The sequence below is a fragment of the Marmota monax genome, unplaced genomic scaffold (assembly GCF_021218885.2).
Source record: "Marmota monax isolate L192 unplaced genomic scaffold, Marmota_monax_Labrador192_F-V1.1 WCK01_AAM20220418_F8-fsc00024, whole genome shotgun sequence".
Classification (NCBI taxonomy): domain Eukaryota; kingdom Metazoa; phylum Chordata; class Mammalia; order Rodentia; family Sciuridae; genus Marmota; species Marmota monax.
The window spans coordinates 1689601-1709862 of NW_026695224.1; the positions used below are offsets into that span (position 1 = coordinate 1689601).

General features: G+C 35.0%; 1 protein-coding gene across 2 annotated transcripts in view; it reads right to left on the minus strand.

The window, feature by feature from the left end:
* Itfg1 (integrin alpha FG-GAP repeat containing 1) overlaps positions 1 to 20262 on the minus strand; it is a 254097-nt gene that overhangs the window by 61304 nt on the left and 172531 nt on the right. For both annotated transcript variants that reach the window (XM_046435181.2, XM_046435182.2), the window contains exon 13: positions 2513 to 2556. In XM_046435181.2, coding sequence (XP_046291137.1) covers positions 2513 to 2556 — 44 coding nt within the window. The remainder of the gene's footprint in view (positions 1 to 2512; positions 2557 to 20262) is intronic.

A 20262-nucleotide genomic window follows, 5' to 3' on the forward strand; every position in this document is an offset into this window, starting at 1 on the left:
TAGTACCAAAAAAGAAAGAAAGAAAGAGAAAGAAAGACTAATTTTCCAAGAAAGAAAGAAAGGAAGGAAGTAAGAAAAAAAGAAATATTAATTTTCCAGTTATTCCTTGATGTGAAACCTAAAAAGTTAATATGCAAGGAGCTCAACCTATGAGAATATCAGCATGCCTGGCACTATGATCTTGGACTTCCTTCTCCAGATCTGTGAGAAAATAATTTTCTGATGTTTAAATTACCCAGTTTATAATATTTTGTTATGGAAGCATTAGCTAATACAACAACCCAACGCCTGTGAGTTCTTACTACATATTTCATATTCTGAGAATATTTTAAATATTTTCTTTACAAATTTTGAAAATAATAATGTAGTCACCACACACACATTCTGGGTTCAAATTTCTTCTTTTCTACATAGTTTCTGTGTGATGTTGGGCAAGATATTTTTATTTCTCTGAGTTTCACTTTCCTCACTTTTAATTAGGGATGGTCAGAGTATCTATATAATAGGATTATAGTAAGGATGGAACAACTATGTGTAAGGTACATTAGACCCCTTTTATCCTCAAGGGATACATTTCAAGACCCCCAGTGGATGCCTAAAACCATAGATAGCACTTTACCCTACATATGTATAAGTATAATAAAGTTTAATTTAAATAGAACAATTATAACAATACGCTCTAATAAAAGTTATGTGAATGTGGCTTTCTCTCTCTCTCTTACTCTCAAAATATAATTTGTTTTTGAGAGTCCATGGTTCTTTGCTTTGAATACTATGCGTGGCATGTTTTCTCATGTAGCCTGCAGTGTTGCCATGCAGTACCAAAGTACCCTTCCATGTTTTATGCCCTGGATCATTCTTTGCACTTTTAGGAATATAGGTTCTAGCTGGCATCTTCTAGAAGATCCCAGTTTCATTATAATGTAAAGAATTGCTTTGGATGGTTTCCTTTCTCTCTATTTAAGTCTTTCACTTGTGCTGGATATATCACAGCAGTTTCTTTTTTTGGCAGACAAAGGCCTCTACATTAATCATTATGTTTTTCAGTCTAAATCTATTTCAATGTAGCAATTAAATATTATAGCATAAAATCTATTAAAATTACAAAAATACTAACATCTGTTAATACTAATGGACATTAATATCTATAAAATTAAAATATTTTATTTTATGATTTATATTAATTGATTAAATATAACAATATAAAATCTATTTCAGTATAACAATCCGTTCCTTGCAGTAAATGCTTTGGTGTCAGTAGTGGATATAGTGATGCATCATCCAGATCTTTCCAGAACTCTGACATTTGTTCTGTGGGCTTTCTGAAGTATTAGCTGCTATTTTCTCACAGCTGGGTCCTACCTGGAACTTGTTCTCAGCAAAAGAGGAGTGATGTCATAGATATTATAATCTACTCCTGGTGTTGTCTGAGTGCAATGAAGAAGTACAAAGGAGTACAAAGGTCAGACCCCTTTGCCCCAACTAGAGCCATCATCTTAGCTTCAGAGATCCCAAAACATTTTAGACGAACCTTTCTCCCCTGCCAATCCTCACTACTTCAGAGGTATTGCTCCCAAGTAGAGTTCAGATTAAATCTCTGGGTCAGGATCTGTTTCCACATGTTTTAAATATAGAAGTTTCCCAATTATATATATAATATTGGGAATACAGTGCTTTAATGGGATAGAAAGAATATGAAACTATAATCACAACACCTAATTTTATGTTGCAGTTCTACTATTAAACAACTTTATGACGAGGCTTGTTTTCTTGTGTTTAAATGGGGAACAATTTTTTTTTTTTATGAAATAAGGGTGATTGAGAGACCCAAGCAGGTCCATGAATAAACACACATATATGTATGAACATGCCTTCTCTCTCTCTCCCTCTATCTGTGGTGCTGGGGATTGAACCCAGGGCCTTGTGATTTCGAGGCAAGCACTCAACCAAATGAGATATATTCATAGCCCTGCACATGCCTTCTCATATAATGTAATATCCTCATTACATTTTACATGAAAAAAGCTACTTAGAAGAGTAAACTTGATTACTTTCTTTCTATCCTTTTTTTAAAACAATTATTTTACTGAACTGTTCCATTAGACAGAAGGCCAATATTAAGGCCATGCAGAAAAAGTCATCTATTGCCTAGTATGTATTTGACCCTTGCTCTATTTCAGGTATACAAGGATCAATGGCAAGGTTCTTGACCTTAAGAGCTTACAGTCTAGTATAGAGAGGCATCTAATCTAAAAAACGTTATGAGTGATCAAATATTATAAATGCCAAAATGTCCAGGAATGATGGTAGGATACCAGAAAATGCTTCATAAACGAGGCGATCCTTACTCTGAAAAATACCTTTAGGAAAGATAATAAATTCCAGAAAAGTTTTTGAGTAACTTGTAATGACAATTTTAATTATAACATATAACCACTATTTTGTGTGTATCTATTTACAAGGCAGAGACTTTTCATAGAAATATTTATGAACAAGAATTAAGTTTACTTACTGTTATCTTACGAGGACAGTCATTAGAACACAGACCACTAAGAACTGTGGAAAAATAAAGAAAAGGCTATTATTCCTGTTATAATGTAAGCTTATATTGAAAATGAGCTTTAATTTCCTCCCATAACCAATTAATACACCAATTTATTGATGACCACAAGCAGAAACCCTTTTAATTTCTTTGGATCTGAACCAATTAAATTTATGCTATTTACTTTATAATATTTCAAAAACCTTTACTATGCTGTCAAAATGGTGCTGTTTTGTATACTATATAGGTGAGATAATTAATTATGGCTATATTATACTGTACCTACTGTCATTTCTATTTTCCACTTGGTTAGTTAAATTCCAAGGATGACTTAGAATCTGTCAGAGAGGTGCTAAATGCAAACCAATTAAAATGTATACTGAAAAAACAAATAGAGCACTTAACACTTTATATCTCAAACAAAACTTTTTTTTTCATTTATCTTGTCAAAAATTTTGGGTACAAATATACAGAAATAATTTAGTGATAAATTTATTCTATGATCACCAAAAAAAGAAAAAAGATTACAATATCTGTACAACGTTTATATAAGTAACGTGAGTTTTGAAATAGAACTATAGTTTGATCACTTTTGGTGAAGTGATACCTTTTTAAGAAAGCAGGTATTGTGTGCTATTAAACACTTTATGTGTTATAAGTAAGCATAAATTATTTTAATTAAATTATGAATATCTGTGGATTAAAAATATTTGTAAGACTATGGCTTCTTATGTTTATTCATATTACATAAATGTAAAATAATAATCACTATATTAGAAATGTTGGTGTCTCTTTAAAATTCATGTTAGAACCTAACAATCAATGACAAGATTAAGAGATGAGGGCTTGTGGAAAGAAATTAAATCATGAAGGCTCCACTTTCATGAATGGGATTAGTACCCTGATAAAAGAAAGTTGAGCCAACTCCCTTGCTCCCTTCTATCATGTGAGGACACAACAAGGTACCATCTGAAGAAGAGTGAGCCTTACCTTGATTTTGGACTTCCCAGCATTAAGAATTATAAGCAAAAATTGATATTGTGTATAAATTACCTTATCTAAGGTATTTTGTTACAGCAGCCCAAACAAACCAGAATATAGAATAGGTAAAGTACACAGGCACCAAGTAATGAGCATCACAAAAGATATCTGTAGTATATTTACATTAACTTCAACTTGAGGAAAGAGTGAAAAAATATTTTACACTTGCAAAATGGGTTTTTAATATTAGATTTTCTACTTCGGCACAGTGCATGGTTCTTGCTATTTTACTCTGAAAGTTTCCTTGTCGTAACTTCTCAGTTTGTTTTTCTCCTCTCTAAACTTTTCCAATGGCCCCCAGATATTTTTCACAAACCTTTATTTAAACCATTATCTTGCTCAATAGTAATCCTTTACTCATACATCTGTCTTTGTACCTGGATGTTAGCTCTGCATCATATTATGCTTATTTTCCCCAGTATCTAATACCATATATTTCTTCAATAAATATTTTTTAAAGGATGAGAAAAGATGGATTATTTATTAAATGAACCGGATAATTGCTAGTTGAAGAAAAATAAAGCTTAGGTTTTAACTCACAACAAAAATTATAATCTGGCAGATACCTAATAATAAAAGAACTCTTATAACTTATTAATAAAAAGACAACTGATCTGATAGGCAAAGAATCTGAATAGACACTTTTCCAGAGATGACATAATCAATAAGCTCAGGAAAAAATGCTCATTAGGGAACAGTATATGAACACTGCTATGTTTATTGTAGAATTATAACAACCAAGAGGTAAAAGCAACCCAAATATCCATGGATGAATGAATAAGATGTGCTAAATACATATTAATCAGTCTTAAAAATGAAGGAAATAGAATCACGTGTTACAACATTGATGGTCCTTGAAGACAGTAAGTGAAAATTAAGTCATAAAGACAAAGACAGCTGGCCCTTTGTATCTGCAGGTTCAATACCTGAGGATTCAAGCAACCGAGGACTGCAAATGTTCAAAAAAAAAGTCCATCTATACTGAACATGCAGATACTTTACCTGTGATTATTACCTAATCAATAATAATAACTATTTACATAGTACTTAAGTTGTATTAGATATTATGAATAATCTAGAGATCATTAAAAGTACAGGGGAGGATATGCATAGTTTATATGCAAATACTATGCTATTTTAATAAGGACTTGAGCCCTTGGATTTTGTTATCTGCAGAGGAAGCTGGTATTCCTGGAACCAAGTACCTGCAGACACCAAAGGATGATTGTACTGTATGATTTCACTTAATGAGATATCTGAAGAGTCAGGTTCACAGAGACAGACACTATTCTACATAGTGGTTACCAGGGGCTTGGGTTAAGTTAAAAAGGGGAGTTGTTGTTCAATGGGTTCAGTTTTACAAGATGAAAAAGTTCTGGAGATGTGTTTTACAACAATGTGAATATCCCTACTATGAACTATACCTTAAAAAGTGTTTAAGATGACACACTTTATGTAACATGTTTTTTTTTTTTTTTTTTAGCCACAATTAAAATTTTGAGTTAAAAAGAACCCACCCTAACACAGACATACATACACACACACACACAAAAAAAAAAAAAAAAAAAAAAAAAAAAACAAACCAAAAAAAAAAAAAACCCCCCCAACCCACAATGATTTAACATTTCATAGTCAAGTACAAGTATAATTAAGTCAGATGAAAATAAATGTTATTGAAGATGTGAATATATTGGAACCCCTCATACATTGATGTTGGGGGGATGTGGAATGGTGTGTGCTTTGGAAAAAAGTTTAGCCAGTCCTTAAAAGGTTAATTAAGAGCTCTTATTTGACCAAGTGATTCACTGCAGCTATATCCCAAGAGGAAAGAAATATTCATACAATGACTTGTACACAAATATTCACAACTGCATTATTCATTTTGGCAAAAAGGTGAAAACAATATACATATCCATCAACAGATGAATGGATAAAGATAATGTGGTATACACATGTAATGGGATATAATTTAGCAATTGAAAGGAATAAAGTACAATACATATATTACAATATGAATGAGCCTTGGAGACATTATGCTAAGTGAAAGAAGCCAGTAACACAAGACTACATATTATATGATTCTCTAATTATATAAAATGTCCAGAATAGTCAGCAGAGAGGTTACCTAAGGGTTGTGGGGGCTAGGGGTTTCTTTTGAAGTAATGAAAATATTTAAAAATGATTGCAGTGAGGGATGCACAACTCTGAATATGGTATAGCCACTGAATTGTATACTTCAGGTGGTTAATGGTATGATATGTGAATTAGATCTTATTAAACCTGTTACAAAATAAAAAAGATGCCATAAAAATTTAAGACTAGTGACAAAGGGGATGAACATTTTTGTAATATATATTAAAAAGATTTATAGATATTAGTTATAAAATAACCTAAGAGAAAATAAAGAATTTCAGAAGTAATATCCAGAACAGAAAATGAAAATAATAAAAAAAAATCGAGACACTCTACCCCACTCGTTAGTGTTCAATGAGGTCAGAACAATATAATAAGATATATAAAGAAATACAGAGTGGGGGAAGGAGAGAAAGAGACCCAACTCACACAACTTATTACAGTATATTGTTATAACTATTTAATTATTATTACTAATCTCTTAGGCTTAACTTATAAATTAAACTTTATCATACGTATGTATAAGAAAGAACAGTATACATAGAGCTCAATAGTATTTGAGGTTATCTGCGGGTCATGAAATATATTCTCTCCAGATAAGAAGATTCTACTGCATATGAAAAGATTCTGGCCTTCACTCATTATAAGAGGCAAAATAAAAATTACATAATATTTAATTCACTTATTAAACTTTTGAAGTTGTCATTTATAAAGTCCCTGGACAGGTAAAGGTGCTAGATATATGTATTTTCCTACATAAGTTTGATAAAATTTATGCAAAAGGATAGCTATTAAAATAAAAGACTACAATATAAACTTTCAAATCTGGCATAAGTAATCTATTGTGTTAGAAATCAAAGTAGTGGTTCTCCTTATGTGAACTGGGGGGATAAAGAGAGTTAGGAATGTTGGTAATATCTGTTTCTTCATCTGGGAATAATTACATCAGTGCTTTTACTCTGGATAATTTATAGAACTGAATATTTATGTATGCTTTTCTGTATATTTCAATAAAGTTTATTTTAAAAATGTGTGTATATATACATATATAAGCACATATACATATATATATATATATATATATTCTTTTAACAATTCTAGTTTTGGGGGATTTATCCACAGGATATTTGTTGGAGCATTATTTATAATAAGAGAGTGAAGATAACATTGGTATCTGTTAGTAAGGAACTCATTAAATTATGGTGTACTCTTACTATGTGATACTATTCAGCAGCTAAAATAATGAGGCAGCTCTAGATTATACTGCTGTTATATACTTTCCATGATATATTGTTAAGCATAGAAAGTAAACTCTGGAGCTATTATTTATGTAATACAAAAGTATGATGTGTGTGTGTGTGTGTATTATATATATTTGTATATGCATAAAATATTCCGGGCAGACACAAATAAGTTTTTTTCTGGGAAGAAACAGAGTGAAAGGAACACTAACTTTTCACCACATAGTATTTTCTTCTTTCTCCTCTTCTTCTTCTTCTTTTTTTTTTTTTTAAACCATTTGTATGTATTACTTATTTCTTACAAAATAAGTAATTTATTTTAGAACTCTCAGAGGAGTATGTGGTAAACTGGACAATATCATATGCTGGTGGTAATAAATACAAATGCATTTTTGGTATTTTGGTAATTATTAATATTAAAATTGCAGTCCCTCCTACTCTTTTTCATGTCTATGAGATATTGAAAACCACCTAAATATCCACTGAGAAAAAGCTAAATAAAGTAATAAATATCCATAATATGAAATGATATGGAGCTATTAGGATGAGGGAGGCTAAGTTCTGACCTTAAGGCAAATGTTTAGTAAGATTATGTTTAAACATGTGTTAGATGAATCTTACAGGCACAGTGCTGACTGAAAGAAGCCAAACAAATATGTACATACTGTAGGATTTCATTTATATTCTGTTCAGAAACAGGGAAAGCGGGGCGGAGAAGCTGAATGTGTAATCAGCAGTGGATTGTAAGTACCCGAGGCAAAGAAAGCTCAGTGCGCCCCGCCTTTTTTTTTTCTTTTTTTTTTGAATATTTTTTATACAGGGAGAGTTTGTGGATTGGGATTGCTGGCGGGGCTGTGGTTTCTGTGCCGAAAATCCACTCCGCGGGAGCCGCCATTTGCTTTCTGCTTGCTGTCTTGATGGCTCTGTATACACTGTCCGGCAGCCGCACCTAGAGGTTGGAGCTGGGCTGCGTGCCGAGCCCTGTCCTCCGAAGGCTGGACTTCAGCCTCGAGCGTCTCTGTGGCCTGTTCGCCGCTGCACCTTCGGGCAGAGCCTGCTCTGGGGTCGTTCTGCACCCCCCTGCCAGGGGACCCGTGCTCCGGAGGAGGGGGACGGAGAGCCGCGGCGGCAGCCGCTTGGGCCCCTGGGGCCTGGCACCGGGCTGAAGAGCTGCGGAGGCCAGGGCGGCTCTGCTACGGTCGCAGACAAGCACGGACGCTCGTCAGCGCGGCCCAGAGTTTCATTTCTAGAAATCTGGACTGGAAACAGAAGCAGCAGTTTGTATAATCCCAAGAACTTGCTTATACCAGGAAGCTGTAAGGGCAACATGAATATCACTGAGGAGATGTAACATGGTGGCAGGCGCAGAGAGATCAAGTCTCTGACATCTTCAACTGCGCGGGCATAGGGAGCCGTAAACTGTCTAAATGCTGTTTGCTCAGGATCACTAGGCAATGCTGAGCTGACGTGGATCTGGGGTGTACAGGCTGGGCCCCTCAGAACACACACACAGAGCCCGAATCGGAGGCAATTAAGCTCCGGTTCGCCTGCTTCGTGTGACTCAGCACTAAAGATCCCGCTGAAATAATTGGCCGGCCCTTAGGAACTTACAGAGGTAAAAGCCAACCGAGCCTTCATAGGCAGTGGCCACAGGACTGAAACGGGGATTGGGAGAGACAGTCAGGACCCACCCGTTGCATTGGTCATCCGGCAAAGGGAACAAACGGTCACCATTTGCATGGGATATCACCATGGCAGAGAAATGGCGTCACGGGCGGAGGAGATAACTGCATTGAAACCAGCGCGACAGGTGTGTAATCCCCTAGCCATCTCTCTCCACACAGCGGGGAAACCTTAAGGGCCACTCCCAGCTCTCCTGTGAAAGCAATAACCAGACTGAGGGAATCAGGAGTGGCGCGGGACTCGCGGCGCGGAACTCCCGGCTACCGCTCCCACCAGTGCTGACAACTGAGGTCTCTTGCACCAGCTACCGGGGGCGTGGCTACAGGAGGGCAAGCAAATTCGCTGGGGGATCTCAGCCCCAAGCTCTACAAACTTAGGGTCTGAGGGAGGCAAACAGGGAGAGTGAGCCCAGGTGTTCATGAAAACAGGGCTCCCAGGAGCAGCAGACCTGGCGTGTAGCCAGTATTGTGGTGAGCGCCACAGGTGACCATGGCCTGGCTTGAGGAAACACAAGACAAGGCCCTAGACACTCAGGATTGGAGACCCGCCCAGTCTAGGAGAAAGAGCTGCTGCACAGTGAATGGTTCCCACCTATTGAGAGGAGAAGCTTGGCCCAGTGGGCACAGCTCCACCTACTGGAAGAGAAGTTAATAGAACTCTAGGACTGCATTTATTATTATTATTATTATTATCATTTTTTTTCTTTTCTTTTTCTTTTTTTTTCTTCTTTTTCTTTCATTTTCAATTTTTATTTGTTGTTGTTCTTTAATTTTTTTTGCAATGTTTCTATTTTTTTTAATTTTTTTTATTTTATTATTATTATTTTTTAATTTTAATTTTCATTTTTTATTATCACTATTATTTTTGTTAAAATTTTTTTTCGTCTTTTCTTTCTTTCTTTATTATCTAATCTTTGTTATTCTTGTTTCTTTTGTCTTTTCATTTCTTTTCAATCTTCTTATTCCCCCTTCCTTGAATTCTACCTGCCTACTCTCATTCTCTTTAGTAACTTCTTCCCTTCCCTTCTAATATCTTTCCTCTCAAGCATCAAATAAATCTATAAGAGTAAACAGTAACTCAGCAGTCAAACAGAACAAGAAGTAACATGAGCAGCATAAAAAAGCAAGGAAGAAAAGGAGTACAAACAATGAAGGACAGCCTAAATATTCAGGAGGACCTAGAGTCAGCAGAAAAATGGTCATATAAAGAACTCAAGGAATACCTTAGACAGATGGAATGGAACCTTAAAGAAGATACGAGACAGCAAATCCAAACAGTGAAAGAACACTTTGAAAATGAATTACATAGACAGATAAAAGAAGAAGTTAAGCATCTTTATCAGGAGATTGAGATTATAAAAAAAAAACCAAACAATAATTCTAGAAATGAAGGAAACGATAAACCAAATTAAAAACTCAATTGAGAGTATCACTAACAGAGTGGAGCAAGTAGAAGCCAGAACATCAGATAATGAAGACAAAATATATCATCTTGAAAAGAGCCTAGCCAACTCAGAAAGGCTGGTTAAAAACCACGAGAAAAACATCCAAGAGATATGGGATAACATAAAGAAACCAAACCTATGAGTCATCGGGATAGAAGAAGGTACAGAGATTCAAACCAAGGGAATGAGTAACCTGCTGAAAGAAATAATTACAGAAAACTTTCCAGAAATAAAAAAGGAAACGGATATACAAATTGTAGATGCATACAGGACACCGAGCACACAAAATCACAGTAGACCAACGCCAAGACACATTGTTATGAAGATATCCAATATACAGAACAAAGAGAAAATACTAAAAGCTACAAGAGAAAGGAGACAGATTACATTCAGGGGTAAACCAATAAGGTTAACAACGGATTTTTCATCACAGACGCTGAAAGCGAGAAGATCCTGGAACAACGTATTTCAAACACTGAAAGACAATGGATGCCAACCAAGAATTCTATATCCAGCAAAATTAAGCTTCAGGTACGATAATGAAATAAAAATCTTTCATGATAAACAAAAGCTAAAAGAATTTGCAGCCAGAAAACCAGCATTGCAAAGCATCTTGAGCAAAACACTACACGAGGAAGAAATGAAAAACAATAACCAAAACCATCAGTGGGAAGTGCCTCTATAAAGACAGAGGGCGGGGGGAAAGCTAACCATGGAGAAACAAACTAAATTAAAAAAAAAAAAAGAAGATAAATAATCAAACATGGCTGGAAGTACAAACCATATATCAATAGTAACTCTAAACATTAATGGCTTAAACTCTCCAATAAAGCGACATAGGCTGGTAACATGGATTAAAAAAACAAATCCAACAATATGCTGCCTCCAGGAGACACATCTGATTGGAAAAGACATACACAGGCTGAAGGTGAAAGGTTGGGAAAAAATATACCATGCACACGGTCCTCGTAAGCAAGCAGGGGTGACCATCCTCATATCGAATAAAATTGACTTCAAGACTAAATTAATCAAAAGGGATAAGGAAGGACATTATATACTGTTAAAAGGAACCATTCACCAACAAGACATAACAATTATCAATATTTATGCACCAAATAATGGTGCTGCGACATTCATAAAACAAATTCTCCTCAAGTTCAAGAATCAAATAGACCACAACACAATAATTATGGGTGACTTCAACACACCTCTCTCACAATTGGACAGATCCTCCAAACAAAAGCTGAATAAAGAAACTATAGAACTCAATATCACAATCAACAACCTAGACTTAACTGACATATATAGAATATATCAACCATCATCAAGTGGATATACTTTTTTCTCAGCAGCACATGGATCCTCCTCAAAAACAGACCATATATTATGCCATAGGGCAACCCTCAGTAAATATACAGGGGTGGAGATAATACCATGCATTTTATCTGATCATAATGGAATGAAACTGGAAATCAATGATAAAAGACAGAAGGAAAAATCCTACATCACATGGAAAATGAACAATATGTTACTGAATGATCAATGGGTTACAGAAGACATAAAGGAAGAAATCAAAAAATTCTTAGAGATAAATGAAAATACAGACACAACATATCGGAATCTATGGGACACAATGAAAGCAGTTTTAAGAGGGAAATTCATCGCTTGGAGGTCATTCCTCAAAAAAAGGAAAAACCAACAAATAAATGAGCTCACACTTCATCTCAAAGCCCTAGAAAAGGAAGAGCAAAACAACAGCAAATGTAGCAGAAGGCAAGAAATAATTAAAATCAGAGCGGAAATCAATGAAATTGAAACAAAAGAAACTATTGAAAAAATTAACAAAACTAAAAGTTGGTTCTTTGAAAAAATAAATAAGATCGACAGACCCTTAGCCATGCTAACGAAGAGAAGAAGAGAGAGAACTCAAATCACTAACATACGGGATGAAAAAGGCAATATCACAACAGACACTACAGAAATACAGAAGACAATTAGAAATTATTTTGAAAACCTATATTCCAATAAAATAGAAGATAGTGAAGACATTGATAAATTCCTTAAGTCATATGATTTGCCCAGACTGAGTCAGGAGGATACTCACAACTTAAACAGACCAATAACAATAGATGAAATAGAAGAAGCAATCAAAAGACTTCCAACCAAGAAAAGCCCAGGACCGGATGGGTATACAGCGGAGTTTTACAAAACCTTTAAGGAAGAATTAATACCAATACTTTTCAAGTTATTTCAGGAAATAGAAAAAGAAGGAGCTCTGCCAAATTCATTCTATGAGGCCAACATCACCCTGATTCCGAAACCAGACAAAGACACCTCAAAGAAAGAAAACTACAGACCAATATCTCTGATGAACATAGATGCAAAAATCCTCAATAAAATTCTGGCGAATCGGATACAAAGGCACATCAAAAAAATTGTGCACCATGATCAAGTAGGATTCATCCCTGGGATGCAAGGATGGTTCAATATACGGAAATCAATAAATGTTATTCACCACATCAATAGACTTAAAAATAAGAACCATATGATCATCTCAATAGACGCAGAAAAAGCATTCGACAAAGTACAGCATCCCTTTATGTTCAAAACATTAGAAAAACTAGGGATAACAGGAACTTACCTTGACATTGTAAAAGCTATCTATGCTAAGCCTCAGGCTAGCATCATTCTCAATGGAGAAAAATTGAAGGCATTCCCCCTAAAATCTGGAACAAGACAGGGATGCCCTCTATCACCACTTCTATTCAATATAGTTCTCGAAACACTGGCCAGAGCAATTAGACAGACGAAAGAAATTAAAGGCATAAAAATAGGAAAGGAAGAACTTAAATTATCACTATTTGCAGATGACATGATTCTATACCTAGAAGACCCAAAAGGGTCTACAAAAAAACTACTAGAACTAATAAATGAATTCAGCAAAGTGGCAGGATATAAAATCAACACGCATAAATCAAAGGCATTTCTGTATATCAGCGACAAAACTTCTGAAACGGAAATGAGGAAAAACACTCCATTCACAATATCCTCAAAAAAAATAAAATACTTGGGAATCAACCTAACAAAAGAGGTGAAAGATTTATATAATGAAAACTACAAAACCCTAAAAAGAGAAGTAGAAGAAGATCTTAGAAGATGGAAAAATATACCCTGTTCATGGATAGGCAGAACTAACATCATCAAAATGGCGATATTACCAAAAGTTCTCTATAGGTTTAATGCAATGCCAATCAAAATCCCAATGGCATTTCTTGTAGAAATGGATAAAGCAATCATGAAATTCATATGGAAAAATAAAAGACCCAGAATAGCAAAAGCAATTCTAAGCAGGAAGTGCGAATCAGGCGGTATAGCGATACCAGACTTAAAACTATATTACAGAGCAATAGTAACAAAAACAGCATGGTACTGGTACCAAAACAGGAGGGTGGACCAATGGTACAGAATAGAGGACACAGAGACTAATCCACAAAGCTACAACTATCTTATATTTGATAAAGGAGCTAAAAGCATGCAATGGAGGGAGGATAGCATCTTCAACAAATGGTGCTGGGAAAACTGGAAATCCATATGCAACAAAATGAAACTGAATCCCCTCCTCTCGCCATGCACAAAAGTTAACTCAAAGTGGATCAAGGAGCTAGATATCAAATCAGAGACTCTGCGTCTGATAGAAGAAAAAGTTGGCTCCGATCTACATATTGTAGGGTCGGGCTCCAAATTCCTCAATAGGACACCCATAGCACAAAAGTTGATAACAAAAATCAACAAATGGGACTTACTTAAACTGAAAAGTTTTCTCTCAGCAAGAGAAACAATAAAAGAGGTAAATAGGGAGCCTACATCATGGGAACAAATTTTTACTCCTCACACTTCAGATAGAGCCCTAATATCCAGAGTATACAAAGAACTCAAAAAATTAAACAATAAGAAAACAAATAACCCAATCAACAAATGGGCCAAAGACCTGAACAGACACTTCTCAGAGGAGGACATACAATCAATCAACAAGTACATGAAAAAATGCTCACCATCTCTAGCAGTCAGAGAAATGCAAATCAAAACCACCCTAAGATACCATCTCACTCCAGTAAGATTGGCAGCCATTATGAAGTCAAACAACAACAAGTGCTGGAGAGGATGTGGGGAAAAGGGTACTCTTGTACATTGCTGGTGGGACTGCAAACTGGTGCGGCCAATCTGGAAAACAGTATGGAGACTCCTGGGAAAGCTGGGAATGGAACCACCATTTGACCCAGCTATTTCCCTTCTTGGACTTTTCCCTGAAGACCTTAAAAGAGCGTACTACAGGGATACTGCTACATCGATGTTCATAGCAGCACAATTCACAATTGCTAGACTGTGGAACCAACCCAGATGCCCTTCAATAGATGAATGGATAAAAAAAATGTGGCATTTATACACCATGGAGTATTACGCAGCACTAAAAAATGACAAAATCATAGAATTTGCAGGGAAATGGATGGCACTAGAGCAGATTATGCTTAGTGAAGCTAGCCAATCCCTAAAAAACAAATACCAAATGTCTTCTTTGATATAATGAGAGCAACTAAGAACAGAGCAGGGAGGAAGAGCAGGAAGAAAAGATTAACATTAAACAGATACATGAGGTGGGATGGAAAGGGAGAGAAAAGGGAAATTGCATGGTAATGGAGGGAGACCCTCATTGTTATACAAAATTACATATAAGAGGTTGTGAGGGGAATGGGAAAATAAACAAGGAGAGATATGAATTACAGTGGATGGGGTAGAGAGAGAAGATGGGAGGGGAGGGAGGGGGGATGGTAGAGGATAGGAAAGGTAGCAGAATACAACAGTTACTAATAGGGCATTATGTAAAAATGTGGATGTGTAACCGATGTGATTCTGCAATCTGTATTTGGGGTAAAATTGGGAGTTCATAACCAACTTGAATCTAATGTATGAAATATGATATGTCAAGAGCTTTATAATGTTTTGAACAACCAATAAAAAAAATTAAAAAAAAAAAAAAAAGAAACAGGGAAAGCTAATTAATGGTGACAGTTTAGTGGCTACATCTATGGAGGGGTTACTGACTGAGTTGGGGGAATTCTTCTGAGATAAATGTATATATTTTATTTTAGAATGGGTATGGCTATAATTTACATAATTTTTAACTATGTAAAGATTCATCAAACTATATTCATCATTATTACCTTATTTCCTCTGTTAATACCTATTGCTACAATCTTCTTTATATTATAGTCTTACCTCACATCTAGACGACTATTCCAAGCTGGTCCTCATGGTTCTGTCCTCTTGATTCCATCTATTTTAAACTTCTGAACATTGTTGAAATATTCATCTTCTTAGTCCACACATTTTATCATAGCCTCTCTTTGACGAAGAATTTAAATACTAAGTATGATAGTTTATTTTGTCAATTTGACTGGGTCAAAAGGCTCTCAGATGGGATGTAAGTTTGATGCCAGCCTCTGTAACTTAGTGAACTCCTTGGCAACTCGGTGAGCCCCAGTTTTAATCTGGGGATTAAGCTCAGTGGTAGAGTAGCCCTGGTTTCTATCCCCAATATCAAAAATACTAATACTAGTGGATGAGATAAATATTTAAATTGATAAACTAAGGAAAACAGATTGCTTTACACAATTTGAATGAGCATCATCCAATTAGTTGAAGGTCTGATTAGAATCAAAGAATGAGCCTCCCTCTAGGAAGAGAATTCTCCTGTTTAATGGGATATTCACTCTGCAGGTTTTAGACTTGCCAGCTCCATAAACCGAATAAGCCAATTCCTTACAATAATTTTTTTCACACGCGCACACGCACACACAAATTGGCTGTGTTTGAAGAACCCTATTAAGTATCTAATTATTGGGTCACTAACAAAAATATTATCTTTGTCATAGATGTCTACTCATCAGTTCATATGTCAGTATGCTCTCTTACAAACCTTCAACAGCATTCAAGAAGGACAGCTAGTCTTTCTCCCTGTTCATTCTCTTACAGTGATTATGGCTTCCTATTTTGGTTATCCAAATTGTAACCATCCTATGGATCAAAGTTTTTATCTGTTATCTTCACGGAGCATTCTTTGACCTTAATAATTTTATAGCATGTATAATTCCACTCAATAGAAAGTATTTTCCACTGTTCTTTAGTTATTTTGTATATATGTACATTCCTGTTGATAGTAAAAAAAAAAAAAAAATGCGTGCCATGTAAATGGAGAAATCCTCACTGAAAAAACTGAGTAACAGTCAAAATATAAGACAGAAATGTGCAGTGTGGGAGAACTCATTCCATCTTTGCCAGTGTTATTTCCAAAACCTCAGATAAACACATACATTTTTAATAATGATGAGATATAATTCTATCTATCAAATAATTTATTTGTTTAAAATGTATTATTCACTTTTCTTTTACTATAGTCCCAGAATTATGCAACCATTACTGCAATTTTAGAATATACTCATCTTCTCAGGAAGAAACCTTGTGCCCTTTAGCTATCATGCTTTAATCCTCTCATTCCCCCCAGCTCTAAGCATCTACTAATTTACTGTTTCTATGCTCATTTTTTATAGAAAGAATTTTTAAACAGAAGTACAAAAAACCCCACATACATTCCAATCATCCAAAAGTCACTCAGAAGTACATGTTACAACCTGGGACTTGCAACTGACATCTGAAGTGGGGGCAGCAGTGTGGGGGTAAAACATCAATCTGTGGTATCTGACACCATTTCCAGGTAGATGGCATCAGAATGTTTGATAAAAGAAAGTTTGATTTTTCCCTGTCTCTATACTATCACATTATCCCCTCAAATTCATATGTTGAAATCCTAACCTGATGTGTGGCAATATTTGGAGACAGGTTTTGGGTTAAATGAGTTCATGATGTCTGACAGGATTAGTGTCTTATAAGAAAAGGAAGGACTTGTTATTTCTATGTGCATGTGTGTGGGCCTCCCTGACACCTCCCCACCCATATACACAGAGGTCATGTTTAGACCCAAGAGGCCTCAGAATAAAATCTAACTTGCCAGAACATTGATTTTAGATTTTTAGGCTTCAAAACTGAGAGAAAGAAATTACTGTTGTTTAAGTTACACGGCTTGTGGTATTGTGTTATAGAAGCCCAAGAAGACTGATACCACATATAGTTTTATTAAAAAAATCACATAAACAAAATCATAGTACACACTACTTTGTAATTTGCTTTGTTGGGGGGTAGTTAATTAAACCTAAACTTTCTCCACATAATTGCATGATATTCCATTATGTATGTGTTTATGATTTACCCTTTCTTCTTACTAGAACTTTTAGGTCTTCCCTACCTCAGAAGCCAACTTTTTCTCTTAAAACACTATTGGGGCTGGGTGCGGTGGCAACTGCCTATAATCCAGTGGCTTGTGAGGCTAAGGCAGGAGGATCACGAGTTCAAAGCCAGCTTCAGTTATTTAGCGAGGCCCTGCGCAACTTAGTGAGACTCTGACTCAAAATAAAATATAAAAAGAGCTAGTGCTTCTGGGTTCAATCCCTAGTACCAAAACCAAAACCAAAAAACAACCAAAACACTATTGGGAAGATAATTGTTGCTGTTATAGTTCATTCTTGCAAAGATCTTTGGCGTATCTCAGACCTTTACCTTGGGGATAAATTCATAGAAATAGAATTTCTGGGTGTAATCTTGAACATTTTAATATATAGACAAAATTATCATCCTTCAAAAGGGTTATCAAACACCTTTTTGGCAAACATTCATTGATCTTCCAAGAAGTATCAAGCTCAGAACATGAATTTACTTTTAGAAATGTTTTTACTTCAATCCTCATATGAAAACATGAAATTAGTTTAGTTGTTCCCCATCTCTTCCTTTGTTTTTCAGAAGAGGAAACTTAAAAATTCCACATAAACATAACTCAAGGTCACAAAGTGAATATACCTCTTTTGTAAGATCATATGGACACAGCCTTCAACAAGACACTAATTCCTTTAAAGAACATATATTCCTATTTCTATGACCACCCTGAATGCGTCCAATCTTGTCAGATCTTGGAAGTTAAGCAGGACTGGGACTGGTTAGTACTTGGATGGGCTATGGCAATTGGTGAATGATTTTATTTTCTGTATAACGTAAAATGTGTCTTGTTTAGCATAGTCAAAAGTATTTACTCAAAATTACATATTAGTCTCTTTCATTTTGTACATAATAAACTAAAAATGTAGTTCTTGCATCTAGTTTTTCTTTAAAACAAGATTTGCTTTTAAGTTTGATGTTCACCTTGTTAGAATCAAAACGTTAGTTGATATAATCTTAACTCTTTCACATCTTAGAGATTTTTCTCTACTAAAAATTGTATATGATAAAAGTCAAAGTAGATGTTATTAAACATTAATATATACCTAGATGTACTACATGTACATCACATACATGTTACAAAATGATGCCTACATACTACAAATGAGATATGCATTTACTTAGTTTTTGCAACCACAGATTCAAGAAAGAACAATACTAATCCTTGAGCTTAATTATAATAATTATTATAGCTTGATAATACACAGCTTGTTTAATACTATTGAATTAGGGATTCAAAACTCCCATCATTACCAATACAAAGGTCCAACCTGATCTAAATCTGAAACTATTTCACCTATAGTATGACTTCATCCTTTTCTAGGGACATGTGATGCCACCCCAGCAGATAAGGTAGACTTACACTATATAGCTTTGTATATCCGACATAGGTAGAAAAAAATTATGTTTTAGCCACTGTCAGTAATTACACTGCTAATGAAATTTTACTTTAAACTTTGGCCCTTATCACTAACATCCTCTGGTGAGCCATCATCTTAGGAAAAGAAGGGACACACTTTCACATCCATTGTGTTACTTTCTTCTTCCCCTCTTGAGTTAGTGAAATAAATACTTTCTGAAAAGTATTAGGTTTCTTGAAATTTACGAGCATATAAAGAACATTTTAATTCTTCTTGCCTTTTATTTTTCAGTATATTAATCTGACAGACTTATCAGGAATATGATTTAAATAGTAGTTTATTAAAATTGGACATAAGTTCTTCAAAAAAGAAAAGAACTGAATTAAATCCTGCTGGGAAATAAAATACAGTATAAGTTCTATATATGTTAGTAGTTTATCTTATGAATAGTTAGGTCCCCCACCCCTTAGTTTTTATTCATGCCAGATTAATTATAGTGTCTGTAGGTTGTGAGTGCTGATAAGAGCACATTTTGAAGTGAATATCTGATATCAACACTGACTAAATACTAAAAGCTCTAGTCCCTTCAGGCATCCTACTCATGCTGTACATGAAATTTCATCAAGTGAGGATTTCTTGCTGTGTTAGCTAATGGGATATGTAGTCATTAGCCAATCACTTCACTGTGTTCTCCTTATGGTTTTAGAAAAATCTTCAAGGTAATATAGCTGGATAAAATAATTTATAAAGTTTATAAAAACTCCTAAATTCTATGAATCCTAAATGCAGTCTACATTGATATTAGTTAGTTTCAGTTGCTTAATACTGTGCCCTAGCACAGCAGGAAGTAGTCTGGGTTTAAAGGGCCTTTTGTGTAAGGTTGCTCACATATAACAAAATTATCTATAAGAGGGAGAGCCTTGAAAAGCTGGGGTCTGAATGAATCATGGATGATACATCCTCTCTAAAGTAAGAAATGCAAAGAAAAATGAGGGCTACAATATGGTACTTGGTAAGCTAATTTCTGTTTTCTTTCTTTACATAATATATAGCATTATACTATTTTATAAAGGTATATATTATCATGTATTTTCATTTAAAATTATCATATAGAGGATGCTAAAATGGTACAACCTTGTAAAACACTTGGCAGAAGTTATGGTGCATGATAAATAATAAATATTTGCTAGTGTTGCTTTGTTTTTAAAACAAATTAAAGATTATATAATTCCAGATTCTGAATCAGCTTTCATTGCTATCGTTTCTTTTGGTGTGCTTGAAATTTCAGCAACCAACAGAAGGAAACAGAGAAGGTTCTATATTCATGGTAGTCATATGTATGAAGTGGCAAAGAGTATAACTTTAAAAAATGCTTTTCTAGACTTTCTAAATGTTTTAAAACAGGCTGTCTTACTTTTGCAGTCAGAAAATAAAACA